General features: G+C 37.9%; 1 protein-coding gene across 1 annotated transcript in view; it reads right to left on the reverse strand.

Moving 5' to 3' along the window:
- Window positions 1-19,197, reverse strand: part of SLC6A11 (solute carrier family 6 member 11) — an 89,145-nt gene that overhangs the window by 68,630 nt on the left and 1,318 nt on the right. The window contains exons 2-4 of the mRNA XM_005149380.1: window positions 16,427-16,561; window positions 16,124-16,264; window positions 14,745-14,835 (exon numbers count right to left, since the gene is read on the reverse strand). Coding sequence (XP_005149437.1) covers window positions 14,745-14,835; window positions 16,124-16,264; window positions 16,427-16,561 — 367 coding nt within the window. The remainder of the gene's footprint in view (window positions 1-14,744; window positions 14,836-16,123; window positions 16,265-16,426; window positions 16,562-19,197) is intronic.

The raw sequence follows: 19,197 nt of genomic DNA on the forward strand, positions 1-19,197 counted from the left end.
AACAGAAAAAAAAATAATCAACAACAACCCTACTAGAAAAAAGCCCAAGAACTCAGAGGAGCACTAAAGCTGCCAGTAAAACAACAAACTGGAGTTAGCTGTATATAACCATTTGAATTACTACAGAATGTAAGATCTCTGGTCAGTACAGGTCATTTTAATCAGAGTAAATTTAAGTATAGTGAGTTTGCTGCCAACAACTTCAGACTATGTGAAACTTTGCTGTATAAAAGATCTATCTTGCACCCAGACCTGAAGATACAAATCATGAACTATTTTTGGATCTCACTGAAAACAAGAATTGTTGAGAGACTGAAGATTTATTGCAGCTATTGAGTTTTGTGGTTGTGGTTATTCGGGCATTTTTTTGTTGTTGTTAAGAATATGCAGCAGTTCAGTTTGTTGAACTGACCAACAGCCTGGGAAGGAAGCCAAGGGGCCTGGTGGCATTTGGGCATGTTGAACAGAATATAGAGGGGAATAAACTCCCTCACTATTGGGGTTAATTTAAAACACAAAGGCTAACTCAATCCAGAGTAAGGTTTTTAATTCAGTAGTAGCAAACTATTAATTCCACATAGGATATTTTGCTTGTAAACAGAAAAGTGAATTTAAATCAGAGTGAATTTGTAACATGTCTCATGTCCAAACACAGATGATGTTTGAAGGTTTTACTACCTCTAGTCACACATATATAGCTTGACTAAAAGTTATTGAAGGAAGATTTTTACTTTGCTTCCTATACATAGCACAGAAGAAAAATTACAAAAATTGCAAGAATCTAACGAATGAAAGATAAATGTATGTGGAATAATAGGACATATTCCTCAAGGGTGGCATTCTTTATTCATCAGAAATGCTGATGTTTGGTCACAAGAGTATTTACAACTAGAATGAATAAATTCATGACATTATTGCTACAGTGCAGATTTATTCTTGTTACAGCATACAGTAACAAACATTGTGAGCCTATTTAAAGCTTACAGTTTAACTTGAGTCAAAATCTAGGTGTGGATAAAAAACAAATAAACATGGATAGAGTCAGGAAGAGAGAACAGAGCCAAACTTAGCAAGAAACTAGACAGCAGACAGTGACCTTTTGCTACACACATTCAAGTGACATACTGTTGCTAATGGTTACCTCTACTCTTTCAAGTAACATAATTGCATGCATACGCCCTGCAAAACATAAAAAAATAAAATCCTACATGGATTTAATATTCAAAAAGTATTATATAATTACTGAAAATGTTTTTAATGTGTTTAAGAATGTACTAAAACACGTTTCAACTTGGTAGCTCACTACATTGGACAGAAAGAAAGGCCCCTCTGTTTTTGGAATGGCTATAAAGGGGCACATGATGTCATAACTGCTACTTCTGGCTACTCACAGCAGAAAAGTAAACTCTCCAGCCAAACATGAAAGCTCAAGACACTACATTATCATCTGGGAGAACACTGCATTTTCCTGGGAAAGAGCATCTTAAAGCATTCCAATGTGCAGAGCTGTACCAGGCTCTTTCTATTCAAGAGGATTAACTGCTGCCAACACATTGTTGAAAGGAATGTACAGGGGTACTTATTGCATTATTTCATGATTTGAATAGATTCAATCTACTTGAGGCAGGTCCCTTCATGTTCCCTCTCTGATGCTGTGCAGTTTCCAAGACATCTTTCTTTAAAAAATGAAAATGCAACAAAAACCACCCAAACAGAGGAGGCAGCCTCTTGAGGTCACTTCTCCATCTGCATCTGTTCAGCCAGAAACAGAGGTGGCAGTGCTGCTTTTTATTCAGGACCAGACTCTATCCTCAGAGTATTCTGTGGGGAATGAACGGAGAACAAAGTGAAGCCATTAAGCAGTAGTAGTGCTACCATGCAGTGGTCTTTCTTATTACAAATTTTGATATGCTCCTTTCATCCCTGCAGAGTTTTCAGAGCCAGTCCATATTTACCTTGTGAACCTTGTTCCCGAGCTTCTCATACAGAAAACATAACACACCTGAGTGCCAATGCTGCAGAGGTTTCCCTGTGCAGCAGTTGAGTAGAAAAGTACCTGTATCTTTTCAAACATCCTCTGTTCTTGTGTTTAAGTGAGTTTAAATTTCTATCCAAAGATGTGTCTCATCTTCCGTTCTCACACTGCACTTTATGGAGTTTTAGATACTTTATTATTTGTGAAAATTTACTGGTTTGAGTGTTTCCTACCCAGATGTATGAAATATGGTGTGCAAGTGTGCAGTTCTGACATACTTGAAACTCAGGCAGATACTAACTTAATCCTGAAAATTAGGGAATTCAGATTCCATGTGTGAGAATCCACCATGAATGCTTGAACTTCTAGGCCAGAGAGCTACCAGCCTCCAAGGTTCTGGTAAACATTTGCATGAAGACAATCACACTGTGGATTGTTCCAGTGTCAGATGCTTATTTAATTGGTTAGCAGTCATAAAGTCAGCCTCATTTGTGAGACCATAATGACTTCAGCACTTCCAGACCCACTGAGGGCTGAGATGTTGGCCAGGGACATACAAAAAAAAGTAAAAAAGTGACATTCTTTTTGTCACAGAGATCAGAGACAGCTGCTCATCTCATGTCTGTGACATTATTTACAGATGCAAGTGAGGCCAACCATACAACTACAGGAATTTTGAGTTATTTTACCACCAGAAGCATTTGTTCTCTCTTGTCTGAATCACTGCAGCTTTCTCACTATCTGACAAGAGAATCTTAGAAACCAAATGCTGAGGTTCATTTGGCCCTGCACCCTTCTGAGGCAGCAGTGCTATGAGTCCTTCTCAAATCAGTGCTTCCTCAACTATTAAAATTGCAAGCAGCTTTAAAGGATCTCTCTAGTAGTGAAATTGCTCCTTTAATTCTATTAAAACACTGAGCTCTGCCGAGCAGCACAGAGGCTTACTTGTACTGAAATATCTTTCAGGAAGCTGTAACATTTCTCTGTGGCTGGCTAACGTGTGCTAATTGTTGTCTAATTTGGAAGAGATGCTGATCCAGACTGCATAACTCAAAGGTGGAAAAGAAACCACTTAGGAGGAGAAAAATCTTCTGATAGAATGCTTAGATTAGTAATAACACATAAACATACAAGCAGTGATATTTCAGAGAAGGCTCCATTGCTTGGGTCAGTAATCTCCAGACACACTAAAGCTCTCACAAATGAGTAACAGTTAAGAGAAAGTAAGATCACCAAAATTACATGCTTCCTACTTTTCTTTGAATACAGAGTGTTTTTCTTCCAGAGAGTAAGAAAGCTGTACTACACAGAGTATACAAGAGGCTACAGATTTGAGATAGTATTCTCCACTGCCTTATACACTGATATAATAACTTTTGATAATAATACTCTTATGATAAACTTACAAAATCTATGCTGAACGCTAAAGGATACAAAACTGAAACCAAAAGGACAGCAGTTTACTTTGTAAACCCCTCAGGACTTCTTACTAAATACATATATTATTATAGGACAAAAGCTATCCTTCAATAAAATGAACCTCAACAGACTCTTCTCATTACTTGCCTGGTCAATTGATTACTGTATTTACTACTCATACTATTTTCCAAGGTTTTTCTTCTCTGGCATGATTCATTATTTCTCAACACAAGAAAACATGAAGAATGGTACAGTGTTGTTTTAGGCAGCAGGGATAGCAATGTTCTATGTACTAGTGAAACCAAAGCTGTGAAATGTTTTTCAGTTTAAATTATAAATCAAACTTGATGTTCTACACTTTACAGGACTGCATATTAAAAGGTAGCTGCCAAATAAAATAAAAGAGACTTTCTTCCTGGGGAGGCTTTATGGCAGCCTTCCAATATCTAAAGAGGGTCTACAAGAAATTCATACAGGGGATATGTCTTCAAGAAAGAGAATGCCTTAAAAATAAAGATTCTTTTCAGGCTAGCTTTTTTCACCTCTAGATTCTAACATTTAGGAAAATAAAAATGGGCTGGCTGTCAGTTGGGTTTTTTCCAGTACAGCAGTGTAGCAATCACCAAAACACATCCTGAGCAAGCACAGATACAACTATAAAGTTGAGCACAGTGCATTTGTAGCAGATATAGTCACTAAAAGTGTATGTTCTCCGAAATGAACAGTGAGCATGGGTGAGAACTGGACATCAACATGAACTGACACTTGCACTTTTCTATAAGTTATAGATCCAGAAATGACCAGGGATACAGAATCTGTGTACTGCACAAACCTATCCTACAAGGTTTTATATAATCTCTGAAACAGGAAATATAGCATATCCACAGGTTTCCAAATAACCCTTGCAAGAAAGTGCTGGATACTCACTTGCAGTCTCCAACCACCACTGCTCAGTTATTAGAAAGATGTGTTTCAGCTTTCAGAAGATATTCTACAGATTACAGATTAAAGAAACTGTAATAAAATTCTCTCAAAGTGTAAGAATTCTCTTCTGGAAATTCACTTAATTCCATAGTTGACATTTTTTAAAAGCAGTAGACAGACATTTCCCAGTGGTCACATTAGCAAGAATCCCTCAGCTACAACTTTATGCACAGCTCTAAAATCCTAACCTTTTAGTGTATTCTCTGTGACCTACACCCATCAAAATGAGTTATTCCTAGTTGAGCCACATTTGCTGTTGTTAAGCTTAGTTCTTTCTTCTTCAAGTCCAGATAGACTTGAATGTTGCTCCATTCATAATCCATTTTTAAATTAATTGAAATAAAGGTAAGATTAAACTCTCCTCAGCAGACTTTTCTGTAAAATTTCTAGTACTGCTTGCAAATAATGATTCCTACTTCTTGTGTCAACTCCTGCCTCATGAAAGTCAGTACTTAAGTTACCTGAATGTCATATGACATTGCTTAGCAGCTACTGATTATGGACGTATATTGCTTTTTTCATTTTTCTATGTATGTGTCTGTATTTGAGACAGTGATGGACAAACACAGAATACCTGACTTCTCCTCTAGGCTTTCCTGACCTACTTTCCTTCAACCTCTTTCACTGAAGTCATGGCAACTTCTCAACCAAGTCTGAGAGTTTAATCCTGTCAAATAATGTTTTTGTACTGTTCCACTCACCTCTGCTCTACAGTTTCTTGCTACTGGCTGAATATATCCAACAACTCCTTTAGTCTTTTTGCAGTTTCACCCCTGCTTGGCTCTGAAGAAGTCATGGAGTGACAAAATTCTCCTTTTTATTCACCTTCTGAGGGACAGAGATTAGTTTAGCACATGGCAGCAGCTGTAAACTGAAAGCACCTAAAAGAAATGTCAGTCAACCTGACTTTCCCTTCAGCATTTTTGTCTGTGGACTTGAACTTGGTTGTTCACCCTTAATTAAATGTTCATAAAATGAGAACTACAGACCACAAAATATTATGAACTCTTCTGTGATTTGGTTAAACAGCCCATAGTGAGCTCTTGGCTACAAACTCATGTAGCAAATGAGTGATGCTAAGCTCCTAACTCTTCCACACAGGACAGGGCAATATGAACAACTACCTGACTGCATCCCTGAAAATAAATAATTACCTTTAAATATTTACCATTTGTCATACTCACTGGCCCTGTACCAAATCATAGATTAAAAAAAAAAAACAAACCTAAGAAGTGAAACTACAAAGGAGCAGGGACACATGGCAGTACAGAACAAAAAGGCTCCTGTACACTTGCAGCTATTTCAGGAGGTCACAAGTCCTTTGTCCACATTTACATCTGCTGGGACTTCCTTGTCTCTAAACTGGACAGACATCAACTTGATGGATTGACACCTGGTGGAGAAAGAACTGGCTGGATGGCTGCACACAAAAAGTTGTGGTCAATGGCTCAATGTCCATCTGGAGACCGGTAACAAGTGGAGGCTGAGAAAGCTGAGATTGTTCAGCCTGGACAAGTGAAGCTGTGTGGAGACCACAGAGCAGCTTACAATACCTGAAGGGAGCCTACAAAGATGCCAGAGAGGGACTCTTCCTCAAGGACTGTAGCAATAGGACAAGGGGTGATGGTTCAAATGGAAACAGGGGAAGTTCAGGTTAGATATAAGGAAGAAGTTATTTACTGTGAGAGTGGTGAGGTGATGGCACAGACTGCCCAGAGAAGTGGTGAATACTCCATTCCTGGCAATGTTCAAGGCCAGGTTGGACGGAGTCTTGGGTGACATGGTCTAGTGTGAGGCATTCCTGTCCATGGCAGGGGGTTGGAACTGGATGATTTTAAGGTACTTTCCAACCCTAACTATTCTATGATTCAGTGATTCCTAAAATACCAATCTCCTGTAGTACTATTCTATGATTCTACTTGTAGCTACCAGTGTGACTCTTAAGTTCAAGTAAATTAAAAAGAGAAAATAAAAAGCTTTTCATGTGTAAGCCAAAACCAGTAGTCAGCAGAGTTGAAATTTTAAAAAAATAGCTGTTGAAGGGACTTTGGGTCATCTTCCTTTCCACAGAGGACAACTTCCTGCAGCACTGTTTCAAGACCTGCGCCTATTGATATTTGGTAATGTTTATAGAAATTCCATAGCGACAGTTAATGAGCCTCCTCAGGAAGTCCTCCTGACACTGCAAATCAATTTCCTTGCTGCCATATATGCATATAGCAGAATAAAGTGATAAATTTACCAAAAAGCTGTTCAGATTTGCACCCATCTTCCCCCCCCCAGTCTGTGTTCACTATATTTTTTGGCACAGCAAGAACATCTCTCCTTTGCACATTTAACTTGATTAAACAAACCCAGGTAGGCACCCTTTCTGCTAATGCTCTGGATTTACATGGGCACAGTTGGGAAATACTCTTAAGAAAAGTGTCTAAACATTTAATTTCCGCACACACACACACCCCACCCCCTTGTGATGATAGTTTTTCAAGAGCCAAAAATAGATACAGGCTTGCTCAATTGCATGGAACTATTTGCTCTGCTCAGTAATCATGCTGAGATAACCAAGAAGCAGATCGATGAAACTGCTGTTTGATGTTTTCAGTTACTTGGGTATCTCTAAAACCCCTTGCAATGAGGTCCATATGATTCTTCATTTCAAGACAGTGACTAAATCCAATGGACACATTTTTGGGCAGTTGCAAAGGACAGTCTGTTATTTACAAAGCCACATGCATACTTAAAGGATTCCAGAGGCACTGAAAAATGTGTCTTGGAAGAGTTACATTCTATTTACTGCATATCTAGTCTTGCAGATCCAATTCCCATGGTAAACTGGTGGAGAAAATCCTTACTGGAGTGGGTAGCCTTGTAAAACATGAATGGAACACTGCTCTGCTTAAGGGGAGCAATGGAAGGGAACTAATTGGTTTCAGGCAGCAGTAGTCACCAATCGTATCTCAGTTTTAGTTTTCTAGGAGATTAAAAGTTTGCTTAGATACAGGTGTAGGAGGTTATATGTGCCAAGTCTTAGGGGATGAGCTCACCTTTTATATGCACAAAACCAGGCATAACAGCAACAACAAAATCAATAACAAACCAATAGAACCCCTGGCAAAGCCAGAAAAAATATGGTGTGTTCTGCAATTGCCTGATTTGGCCAAGCTTGTCACAGCACAACTGAGGTTTTGTTATTTTAGGTCTTCTGTCCCCTTCTTTTCCCTTTTTTAATTTCCCTGCCAACTGTGCTTCCCTCCAATATTTCTTCTTCTACAGTATTAGAAAGTGCACATGTAGATACGCAAGTATAGATACACGTGTCTTTAAACATAGGTACCTACATTAACAGCAGTAATGAAAATGCCCTGAAAGTCACTGATTCTTACAGAAAAATCAGCATTCCTCAGCAAAACTGGATACCTGAAAAACAGCTTCTAAACATCTCTGCTTTTTAAGCACATTATTCAAATCCTGTGCTACCAACTATTTGTAGGTAATATTATTATTGCTAGAACATTGACAGTTGTGTAAATGAAAGGATATTTAAATAGCTTATGTATGACTTTTGCTATAAAACAGGAATTCTGTTTTTGCCAAGACTGCAGGGCAAAACTTTTCTGTATTTTATCATAGGAACAAACCAAATGCTACAAATTTCCAAAGATATTATAAGTACTAAATAGTGAAATCAATGATTTATGAACTATATCTGAAATAATGGCATCATTCTAAATCAGTAGAAAACTAAAATATAAGATTTGTTCATGGTACCATCACAATCAAATAAAAGTTTATTATTCCTTTAAGTACCTACAACTACTAAAAAGGAGTTCATAACATTTTAAATTTACTTTTCGAAACCATAAAGGTGCATCTCATAATGCTAACTTTTTATTATTTAATCCTTTTCATTATAAAATCCTGGCTTTGGATACAAAATATGTTTATTCAGATTCCTACTGTTGAATCAAAGGTTTTTAACAATAATCAGCTTTAAAGTGTTAATCACAATTTGTGGCTGCACCTAAAACACAGACATAAGAAAAATACTTATTGCAATAAACTGACAGCCTTAGCATTAAATTGAAAAAGAAAAGCACATACTGCCAACAGGTTTCATCAGAATAGAATCATAGAATAGTTAAGTGTTGGAAAGGACCTTAAGATCCAACCCTGTGCCATTGGCAGGGATGCCTCACACTACATCAGGTTGCGCAAGGTTCTGTCCAACCTGGCCTTGAACACTATCAGGGATGGGACATTTACCACTTCTTCTGGCAACCTGTTCCAGTGCCTCACCACCCTCACTTCTTTCTTATATCTAACCTGAACTTCCCGTTTCAGTTGGAACCCATCACCCCTTGCTTTATCGTTACAGTCCCTGCTGGAGTCCCTCTCAGTATCCTTAGGCTCCAAGAGATCAGTATTCCAAGATTTCTCCTTCAAAATGTTCTAATGCTGCATAATAACTTTGCACAAGTTGCAGAACATCACAAGTAAACAAGCCACCTAGAGGCCTGGGAATTAGGGAGACTTGATGTTAAACTGGACTGAGACTTCCCAAGGAGGCCAGTCTTTCTCGGACTAATATGTAGGCATGGGGATAGGAATGAAGCAATAAGCAGAAGGAAGGGCACTCTGCATTTAGCTGGCCAAAAGATTTCAGGAGCAGATGAAAAATGTTTAGGAAGTTAAGACTGAAGACCATGGAGCAGCCATCTGAGCCTTGATGCACATTTGGGGAGTGAACGACACTGGATGAAATGACTGGGACTAGCAGGCTGGAGGTGCGAAGCAGTAATATGAGACAAGTCAGAGATCAAATTGAACTTCCTAGGAAAAGAGACAAAGAGGTTGAAGAGACAGCAGTGGGAAGTGCATCTGGGAATGGCAGGGTTCGAGGCAATCTGGTTGTGGTGGGGATGCCAAGCAGGCACCAGCATATATCCTGGAGTAACAAATCAACTGAGGAATTAAGGTAAAAACTGAGGTAGCTCCCCAGTGTCCCAGAAGCATGCTAAGATTTTGATAGCCTCTGAAGAGACCTTTCAGAATGTCCAGAACTGAGATTAGAAACATGGGGGATGAAGAGCAGATTTGCATAAACATTGAGGCTAGGATAGGGAATGGACAATCAAAACCTACCTCATCATGCTGGAAACCCATATTCATAGCCCTCTTTTACCTGATAAAGCTTATAAGGCTTTCTACCAAAAAAACTCCCTGGCTGCCAAGCTTCCTGCTATTCTGCAGTAGATGAAGTCAGAAGAAGCTTTCCCTCTCTCCTGTTAGTACTATGTATAAACAATTAAATATTTATTGGCACAAAGGCTCGAACTGGATGCTCTCACTGTTAACCTGTAAAGTAGCAGAACAGTCTCCCCTCAATCTTCCTTGTCCTGAAGTATCCACTTTGACCTAAAGCAACTAAATAAGTACCAAGACAGTAGAAAAACGATCCTGTAAGCTTCTGGCCAAGGCAACCACCTGAGAAGCATGCCAGTCTGTACTCCATCATTATTTGACTTTTGTACAAAGCAAAGCACGTTTAAGAGAAGATGTTAAAATTCCCACCCCATCCAGAACACATTCAAGGGAGTGGAACATACATATGCCACTTCTTGCAAACAAAATGGAATGAAAAGAGACTTCTAAATACTGAGTCATTAGAGCAAAGATGACAAAAAGTAATAATTCTCCTTAAAGTTTCATGCAAGTGTACAACTTACAGTGTCAAATAACAATGACCCATTGCAAACAGAAGTTATGGTGTCTTGAGTTAACTAACTTTTTGGATCTGTATCTCTGGACAAAGTTGACTTGCATACATTTTCTTGTTTCTTTATTGAAATTAATAATAAAAAGTTGCACAACCCTAATTCTAAGTAGTATGAAAAATTGTTTTGGGCTTCTCATACTTGGCACTTTTACTCTCTCTCCAGTCCAGATCCCCTTCTGTAAAATCTGAATAATCTGACCTTATCAAGATTTTGTAGAGATAAATGAACATGTACATAATCAAGAAAGCTATGATTGTGAAGCCACTGGCACCATGAGCACCCCAGGAAGCCTTGATTAAATTAATAACTTTGTCAGCAGAGCAGGAACCTAATAGTGATGAGAATACAAAACATACAAAAATGAACAAAGTCAAGAACAACAAAATACTGAAAGCTGAATAGAGTTTGCTCCCTATCCATCCTCCAGCAAGATCTACTGAAAAATATTAAGCAGTTCTTCAGATGGTTGTATTCATGAAAGATATGGATTTGAATTGCACCTTATTTCTAGTCTTCCCTAATACCCAAATACTTGACTTGGCAATCTTCAAGGTCGTGTTTTGTCCATAGTAAAAATGTTATGTACAATATTATGTACACTTAAGACAAAAATCAAAAGACATGGAAGTTCATCTGCCTGGTTTAGGGTAACATTAATCCCTCAATTTTAAAAAATAAGCTTAGCATTTTGACACCTATCCCATTTACTTCGTTCAACCAAATCCAGGCAAAGTCGCTGGTATTGAGGCAAAACCAGATGAAGGGCTTGCATGACCCCAAAAAAAAGCAGTTTTCACATGGCCTCTTATGAACTGAACAGAAACAAGCAAGTCTGGCACAACTCAGTGTTCTACAAGAGATGCACAAAGGGCCTAGTTCTGAGAGGTGCTGAAGGTCTCTGGGTACTGAGCACCACAGGATCAGGCTCAACTTGCTAATGACTTTTCATGGAGTAGTGGGGATTAACCACAATGTGACTCCTGCAGTCATTTGCAGCCTGAATGAAACAGGAACAACTTTTTGACTTTGTGAGGGAAGGGTTTGTGCCTTTCCCTTTTTGCTGAGAATGGCCCCTTTTCTTTTCTCTAGACAAAATAATGTTTTTTCTCACTAGGCTTTACTTGGAAATGCTAAAGATGTGTCACCCTGTCTGGAGAATGACAGGCCAACAACTAGACTTTCTTTAACAGAGGACTAAGTTGTTGTTATACAGCCAATAAGAAACTATTGAGGTGGAATCAACTACAAAACCATGAGTCCTCTGTCTGTCCAGCTCACTTCCCAGGCACTAAAAACCTCGAATTCCTGACCCTGGTGACAAATTGGAGTAGCAGCCAAAAGAGTTGTCCCCTCTACCTGCCAGACAATTTCCGCCCCTAGAAAAGTATGCAGAACAACAGAATAGAGTATCTTATCCTCTCTGTGCTTTCACAGGCTTATCCCTGACCACAGCTCTCTTTCATGGAACTGCTTCAACATATCCAAAATTATCAAATATCCAAATATCCAAAATTACCTCACTTATTACTGTTGCTACCACTATTAACTGTTTAAAGGTTGGACACTAAAAATTCCATGTGCTATACCTTGACATTCTGATTATTATTTTTTCTTAGAAACCCCTTAAGCCGTATGATTAGGATAAGAGAAATGCCATGAATGGTGGTTCACTGGACAGTCTCTGAACACTGGGCACCAGTATGAAATGAAAAGTTAAGTCTTTCATTGGAACATAGCATTGGAGTGTTTGAAGAACAAAAAGTGGATTTTGATTGATTTTGCTGCTTACCTTAAAAAGCCCCATATACCAGATGGAATGTGAAACTTCTCACAGCTATAGCTTGCAAGGTCTTTTTAAGTAAGGTAAGAATTCCTTTAATCTGATTTTTCAGAGAGGTGTCAACAGTGATATCTGTAGTCAGCAGCAAGTCTGCTAATTTAAATGAAACCTTAAAACATCAACAGGAATAGACACTTCCAAGCAGGAAAACAAGTAAAGAGAGTCCAAACTCCCAAATTTTGCCTAGCGCTCCTCCAGCAGGATCACACCATTTTCACGTGTAGCTACAGATAAACAGCTATCAGCTACAGGCTCACTAAAATATTTTAAGTTTTGAGACCCTTGCATGTAGAATGAGATTCTTCTGAATGTACCTAAGAAAGCACCTAGGACCTACTGCAGTGCTTAATAGAAAGAAGTGAAGTCTTTTTCACTTCTTTTTAACAAACAAACATTCCATCCAAAACAATAAATAGGCCTTCCTAAATAATAAATAAATTCTTAAATAATAAATAGGCCTTCTATGTGACCCAGCTATTAAAACTGTTAAAGAATGCTGAATTACCAGATGGAAGTGAGTCTGTACCTACTAGTTGGTAAGCAAGGAAACAGTATCCTCTGTAAAGACCTGAGGAAGGGTAACTGCATAGTCTACTCACCAGAAAAGCTTCATAGTACTACAAGGGATGCTCCCCCTTAGTCATCATAGCACTTGGGTGAGTTGCCGTTTGACTTCAGCAATAGCTTTAGAAGTAGCCAAGGCCACAGAAGCAATAAAAGCTAGAAATGTTTCAACAGAGAGGCTGGAGTCTGTATTTGCAATCCTCAAACTAGCTGAGGATTTAGGTTTGCTTCCAGTCACAAAGGGTTGAGCTTTCAAGCCCGGATGATGGAAAAAAACCTAGTAGTAACCAGTTAAATGGGGGTAAAGACAGTTCTAATGTCAATGAGATCACATGCAGTAAACAAACAGGATCCCTATTCACAATAATTACCACCCTAATTCACAGATTATCTCAAGAGCAAACAGTAACAGAAAAGACAAAAAAAGAAAAAAAGAAAAAACCCAAGCTCCAAACTGTTCTTCCCCTCAGCTGACACTTCACACAATAAGTTGGCTTTATGTGGCCACAACTCAGAGGAATTTCAATTGCAGGCTTGACATGGCGGAGAGCAAAGTGTGAAAGTTGTGAATGGTGTGGTTTTTCACAAGAAACCTAGTGACTCTGCCTTCCCTTCCCAGACATCAGCTTAAGGCATTGTAAGGAACCTGGTTATGCAAATTAATTCAGTCCTGTGATTGGTTATTGCAGCAATGAGGATTCTCACACGCTATCCAAATGAGCTCTGAAAATAGCAACAAGCATCTGCTCTGTACAGTCTACCTCATCAACTTTCCTTTTACTATTTGTTTCAAAAAGAGTCTCTCAAATTTATGGTTCCTTACACCAGGACTTACAAAGGAGTAAAGCAAAATCATGTGAAAAAGACCTCTAGCTAAGCAAAATACCATTTCTGGTAACACTTATCTACATACTGTGAGATGACTTGCCAGATAAATTAACTAGTCTAGTAATGTATTTGCTTTGATCCTCTGTGATCTACACTATACATCTATACACAAAGACCTCTATTGGGCATTTATGTCTGATATATTATACTTTAATTATAAATTTCTGTTTATCCCAGTTATTTCAATACAAAATTAGCTCTTATCTTTCATAAAGCTCTTTCTTTCACTTGTACACTAGTTTGTCATGTCTATTTTAAATTTGGAAGCCATGCAACATCATTGACAATTTTAAGCAGAGAAAGCATGCATTTTCATGCCTTGTTCAGGTTTAATTTGGTTTGTTTTTTTTTTTTTTAATAAAATAGAATTGTTTACTGAAGCAACAACTACCACCCATGCAGATGAAGGTAACTACTCTAGCAAGACATAGTGGTTCAGAGATAAGGACTATAACTTATGCTAATGTTCAAGAAAACTACTTCAATGTAGAGTTCTCCCTTCAAGGATAGTTTTAATCTATGGCCCTTTCAAAATGTAGATGTTGCTGTCCTGAGCATAAAACAGAGCTCTGAATGTACAGCCTCAGAATAAGGCCTTGATAATCAAATTAATGAGATTAAGAATTGGCCATCAAGAAATTTTAGTAACTCAGAAATTTTTAACACACAATTGTGAGATGACTTAGTATTGAATAATTAAACATTTATGGTAAGAAGAAATACATGTCATTAACAAAAGCAGATCATGCTTTGTAAAGACATAATTCTCTTCTATTACTAGAAATCAGTATGAAGGAGACACAAGAGACAAGACACAAACTTCCCATTATTCTAGCTGAATAACTAAGACTAACTTTAAAAAATGAGATACAGAAGCCGAAAGATTAGTTAGCTTAAGCAAAGATGAAGATGCAGCTTTCAGACTCTTGAGAGAAGAAACATCCTGGGGAAACAAGCAAACCAACCAACCAAGAAATATTTAAAATCATCCTTTCTTTCACCTCTGCCTCCTCATTAGTATGAGTTTGAGGCTCTTTCCTCCAGCAGCAGGAGCCAAGCTCCCAAGCAAGTGGCACACTTTGTTCTGTGTTCTTTCAGGATATGGAATTCTTTTCCTTGTATTCTCTAAAAAAAGAAGTTAAACTCTCATCCTGACTCTCTTCGCCTGTATGAGAAAATTTCCAGCTGCACTCATACTACTGCTACAGGGTTAGAAGGTATTTAATTTTGTGTAGATGATTAAAATATCAGAAGATAATGAATATTCTGATCAAACATAAAGTTGATGTGCACTTACTCCCAGAATTCCATCACTGGAGAAGTGGCGTTTTGTAAAGAGAGTTGACTGCAGTTGCTCATGTTAAGTTTTTGAAATTCCACACAGTTTTCTATAAAAGAACAAAAAAACAAGGTTGCTATACTGACATGTAAGTACATTTCTTTTTGTGCATCTGCTAGTTTATGCATCCTTTAAAGGCACCATTTTATAACACATTTTCTGTATGTGGCTAAAGGATTTCTAGGGACACTAAAATGCCACAGCTGCTACTTCTGCCACAATGGATTTTGACCACCACACTAGAGGCCTATCTGAGAAAAACATCCATGAAGTATGATATATTCTCCACACTCCAGTGCTTTCCAAAGGCACAGTTCCAACAGCAAGGGGCAATAAAACAGTACAATACAATACAATAGTACTTTGAGAAGCTGATGCAATTGATCGGGAATTACAACATACTCCAGCTGCTGCTGGTTCAATGGCAAAAGGTAGCAATAGGCTTAGGAAAAACCACCAGCAACGGGTTTCCACTTTGCCTTAACATGGCAGGTGAATAGTCACTCTGGCTTATTATTATCTCTAGTACAGAGAAAGAAGATCAAAGCAGCTCAGCATTGTTGAGCTGACACTTAGTATTTGAACAGGGATCAACATTGGCTAAGCTCCTTTCTAAAGCTGCCAAAACTGACACTGAAGCCTTCCACATCTATTGGGCCCAAGACTAGTTTTCTAACATAAATAACCTAAACCAGAAGATTTCAGGTAGTTTTAGGTGTGCTCAAGGAACACGATAATGACCAACAAATAAAACTCATGACAGACAGTGCAATCGATACATGACTTGAAATGGAACAGTACTATAGGGAAGAGACGCAAAAACTTCAGGAACATGGAAATAAGGGTCATTGGTACGTATTCCTCACCTAGATGTTTGTGATCTTCATGTGCAATAAGTAGAGCACTACAGATGAAAATACCAATGACCAGACAGATGCAAAGCCCTATATAGAAAACCCTCACAAATACATCTCATCTTTCAAGTAAAAGGCCACTTTGCATGCAGCAAGGGTTATTTATGTGACTAAATTATTACTGTAGCTTGATGGATGTTATCCCTCAACATCTGGCATTATAATGAGCAAATCCAAATTTCCACATTTAATATTTTCCTTTCCATTCAAACTCCTCCTAATTTCATTAAAGTGAAAGATCAAGATTGTAACCCATCATCAGCTCTTCAGCAGAATTCACTTACTTTTGTCATAGTGTGGTGTAATGTGACTGGCCCATTTCCACAGACTTTTCTACAAGAATAGTTTTGTTCCTGACATTTTAATATATTAATCAATTACTTGGAAGGAATTGCATAACAATAATCTCTGCTGAGGTCATACCTGTATTCCAATCATGCCCACAGGTAGCCCAAGGAAGCTCTGTAGTAAAGCAGTTAAACAAATAGAAGATAGCCCATGCTAAAATGATGATGTAATATACATTTAGGTGTGCCTCTATAACTTGGGTAGCATATCCAATGCCTAGAGACAGAAAAGTGAGACACAAGAGAAAAATTTACTTTACAGGTAAATTAAAAACAAATACTTACTACTTTGAGTATATCTTAAATTTTGATACAACTTATTTTATTTTACTTCAAATTCAATGCATTCTTCTGCAGTAAAACACAAACTGTTTGTTACCTTCAAATAGAGGGCAAACTTTTCTCCAGCATGTAATACCTCCTTCACTAGTAAACTGTCCCAAGGCTGTCTCCAAGAAGAATACCGGTATTCCACAGCAAATAAAAAAAACCACATATGGGATGAGGAAAGCACCTACAAGCAAACATTGAGGGAGAGGGTTGTTATAATGAACACGGTTCCTTCGCAGCATAGTGAGAAATTAACTTTCTTAATAAAGGATCAACTGTTATCCACCTCTCAGACAGCATGCTGCAAGTGCACAAAGTGTTTACTCCTGGTCCCCAGTATCAGCAGTGAACCTGCAGGGTAATGTCATGGACTAAAAAAGATCAGACCACAGTTCCTCAGTACAGAACATGTGTGCCTCATGTCTCTCAAACACAGAAAAGACCAGAGTCTTGCTTAGCCACACAGCTGTGCTCTGACTGTCATCATGTCAGTTTACTCCACCTTCTCTTCCTTTCCTCAGGAAAGCAGGGAAGAAGAAAATTATGGAAATTAAATTCAGGAAGTCTTTGTATGTTATTTGGATATGCCTGATGATAAGAATCATGAAAAAAGAATGATGAAATAAATTTTAAAACTACTTATACTACTTTAATTACTTTAAAACTACTAAGAACAGGAAAGCAGGGCTTGGCCTTATGAGCTAGAAAGATTAATGGGAAATTGCAGGAAAATAAGAGAGCATCAACATTCTGTCAGCTGTTTTACAGTAAACTCCAGCATAGATAATGAAGAGTACAATTCAACACTGAAGTGTCATATTCACTAACAATAATAAAATATTCTCATATCAAGTAACACATAGCATAAGTATTATATTATTTCATGATTGATCCTGTTATTAGGTATGGCACTTAAAAGACACGGCTGTGAAGTATGCTGAAGCAAAAAAATGAGAGAAGATACACGTTAGGCATAATGTCACTTGCTAATGATGTAGATTTTAGGTATCCTATTTAGAACTGAGCCTAAATAATGACGAATAAAATACAGCTTTTTTTAATTTGTAGAGGATCTGTCAATATATAAGGCATAAAGGATATTTTTTCCTCATTCACAGACTTTTTGACGAGTTAAAGGATGAGGTAGAAAGCAAGTGAGTGACTATATTGGTTTAGACTGAAACAAGGCCAGAAGGGAACAAGTACTGAGGAGCAAGCACAAAGTAACTGATTCTGCCATTTTTACTTACACCAAGAAAGTTTTACTGGTTTAACCAGGCAGACTAGTGCAGCAAAGTACTGCACAGAATAATTTATCTGACATGGTAAGAAAATCACAAAGCATTAACTGCCTAATTAAGTTATGAAAATAAACCTTAGCACAACATATATAATGCCTTGTATCCAGGCCTCAACTTGCTCCCAAACAAACAACCCCACAACACTAACAGACTTCACTTAAAGCTTCCATTAAATGGTGTAAGCATCCTGTAATTCAGTTCATTTCAAATCAACACAAGATACGCTGAACACAAAAAAGCTGGGGTGGATGTGGTCTTTCCTAGGAAGAAGTGGTTTACAGTGCTGTCCATCACTGCATATGTTCCTCAGCTCTACAGAGCACTAGCAATAGTAGCATTTTCTCCTTTCAGTGAGAGGCCTGAAAATCAATTGATATTTAATGAACAGTACTTTAATAGCTACCTCTCTGATACTAAATGTCGGAATAGTAACAATAAACAAAATGTTTCTGACTATACTTCAGGAAAATTTCTACAACTACGAGGCAAATGGATGGGATAGGTACCCATACATTACCTTAAAAAAAAAAAAAATGACAAAAACCCCACAAACCCCAAATTCCACAACACCCCTGTAATCTGCAGCATTTGTTATACTTGAGTCATTTAGATTAGGCAACTAAATACAGATGCTTTGGTTTGCAGTTTCTTTTTTCAGACCCAGCACATCAAGAGAGATCTGTTCATGAGTAGCTGCCTGTAACTGTATCTCAGCTGCGTCTCAAGCAACACATGTGGCTTTTCCAAAGAATGGAATCTTTGCAACTGAAACATGGTTTCTCTATCTCATCTACTGTGCAAACAGTTTGAACAAAATCCTTATAGGCTGGCTAAACTGCTGGCCACTATCAAATCCAGCTTGACACACTCATATGCACGATCATGGTGCGTTTGACATGGCAATTTGTTGAAATTGAAAGTATTGGCTTTGACTCTCTTTTCTAACACTGCTCTGCAACAGGTATACATCAAGAAAAAACAGATTATGTCAGGTTTCCAGCTTGCAAACAGATCACATTCGAAGAAATATCTAATTCTAAACATGCAGAGAAATTAATTTTCCTTTAAAAACCCACTAAATATTCCTAAGAATTAAAATTATAGAAGCTTATTCCTACACTACCTGTTATGACTTAGATGTAGTACAACAGAGAAGTCAGACATCAGATATTCCATACTACTGCTTCTAGAGTCATTCTGTATCTAGCAAGTTACGAAACAACTAGCTCATTTATCTTACCAGAATGTACCTACTAACGCTAAGTAGTTTTCAGTATTTACATCTGATGCATCCAACAAGACCAACTCTGGTCTAATTTCAGCAGAGCATTCCAGAGGGTTACAAAAACACAGGTCATAGTCCAAGTCCTCATTGAATAAAACTGAAGTCAATGACAAATTTCCCATGGTGCCAGGACATGACAGATTAAACCACACACATTAATTTTACACTTTAAGAACAGAGTAGTGATTCAACTATGGTATTGAAGAAATTAGCTTTTCACCAAGTCACCCAAAA

This window comes from Melopsittacus undulatus, chromosome 9 (genome assembly GCF_012275295.1).
Source record: "Melopsittacus undulatus isolate bMelUnd1 chromosome 9, bMelUnd1.mat.Z, whole genome shotgun sequence".
NCBI classification, from domain to species: domain Eukaryota; kingdom Metazoa; phylum Chordata; class Aves; order Psittaciformes; family Psittaculidae; genus Melopsittacus; species Melopsittacus undulatus.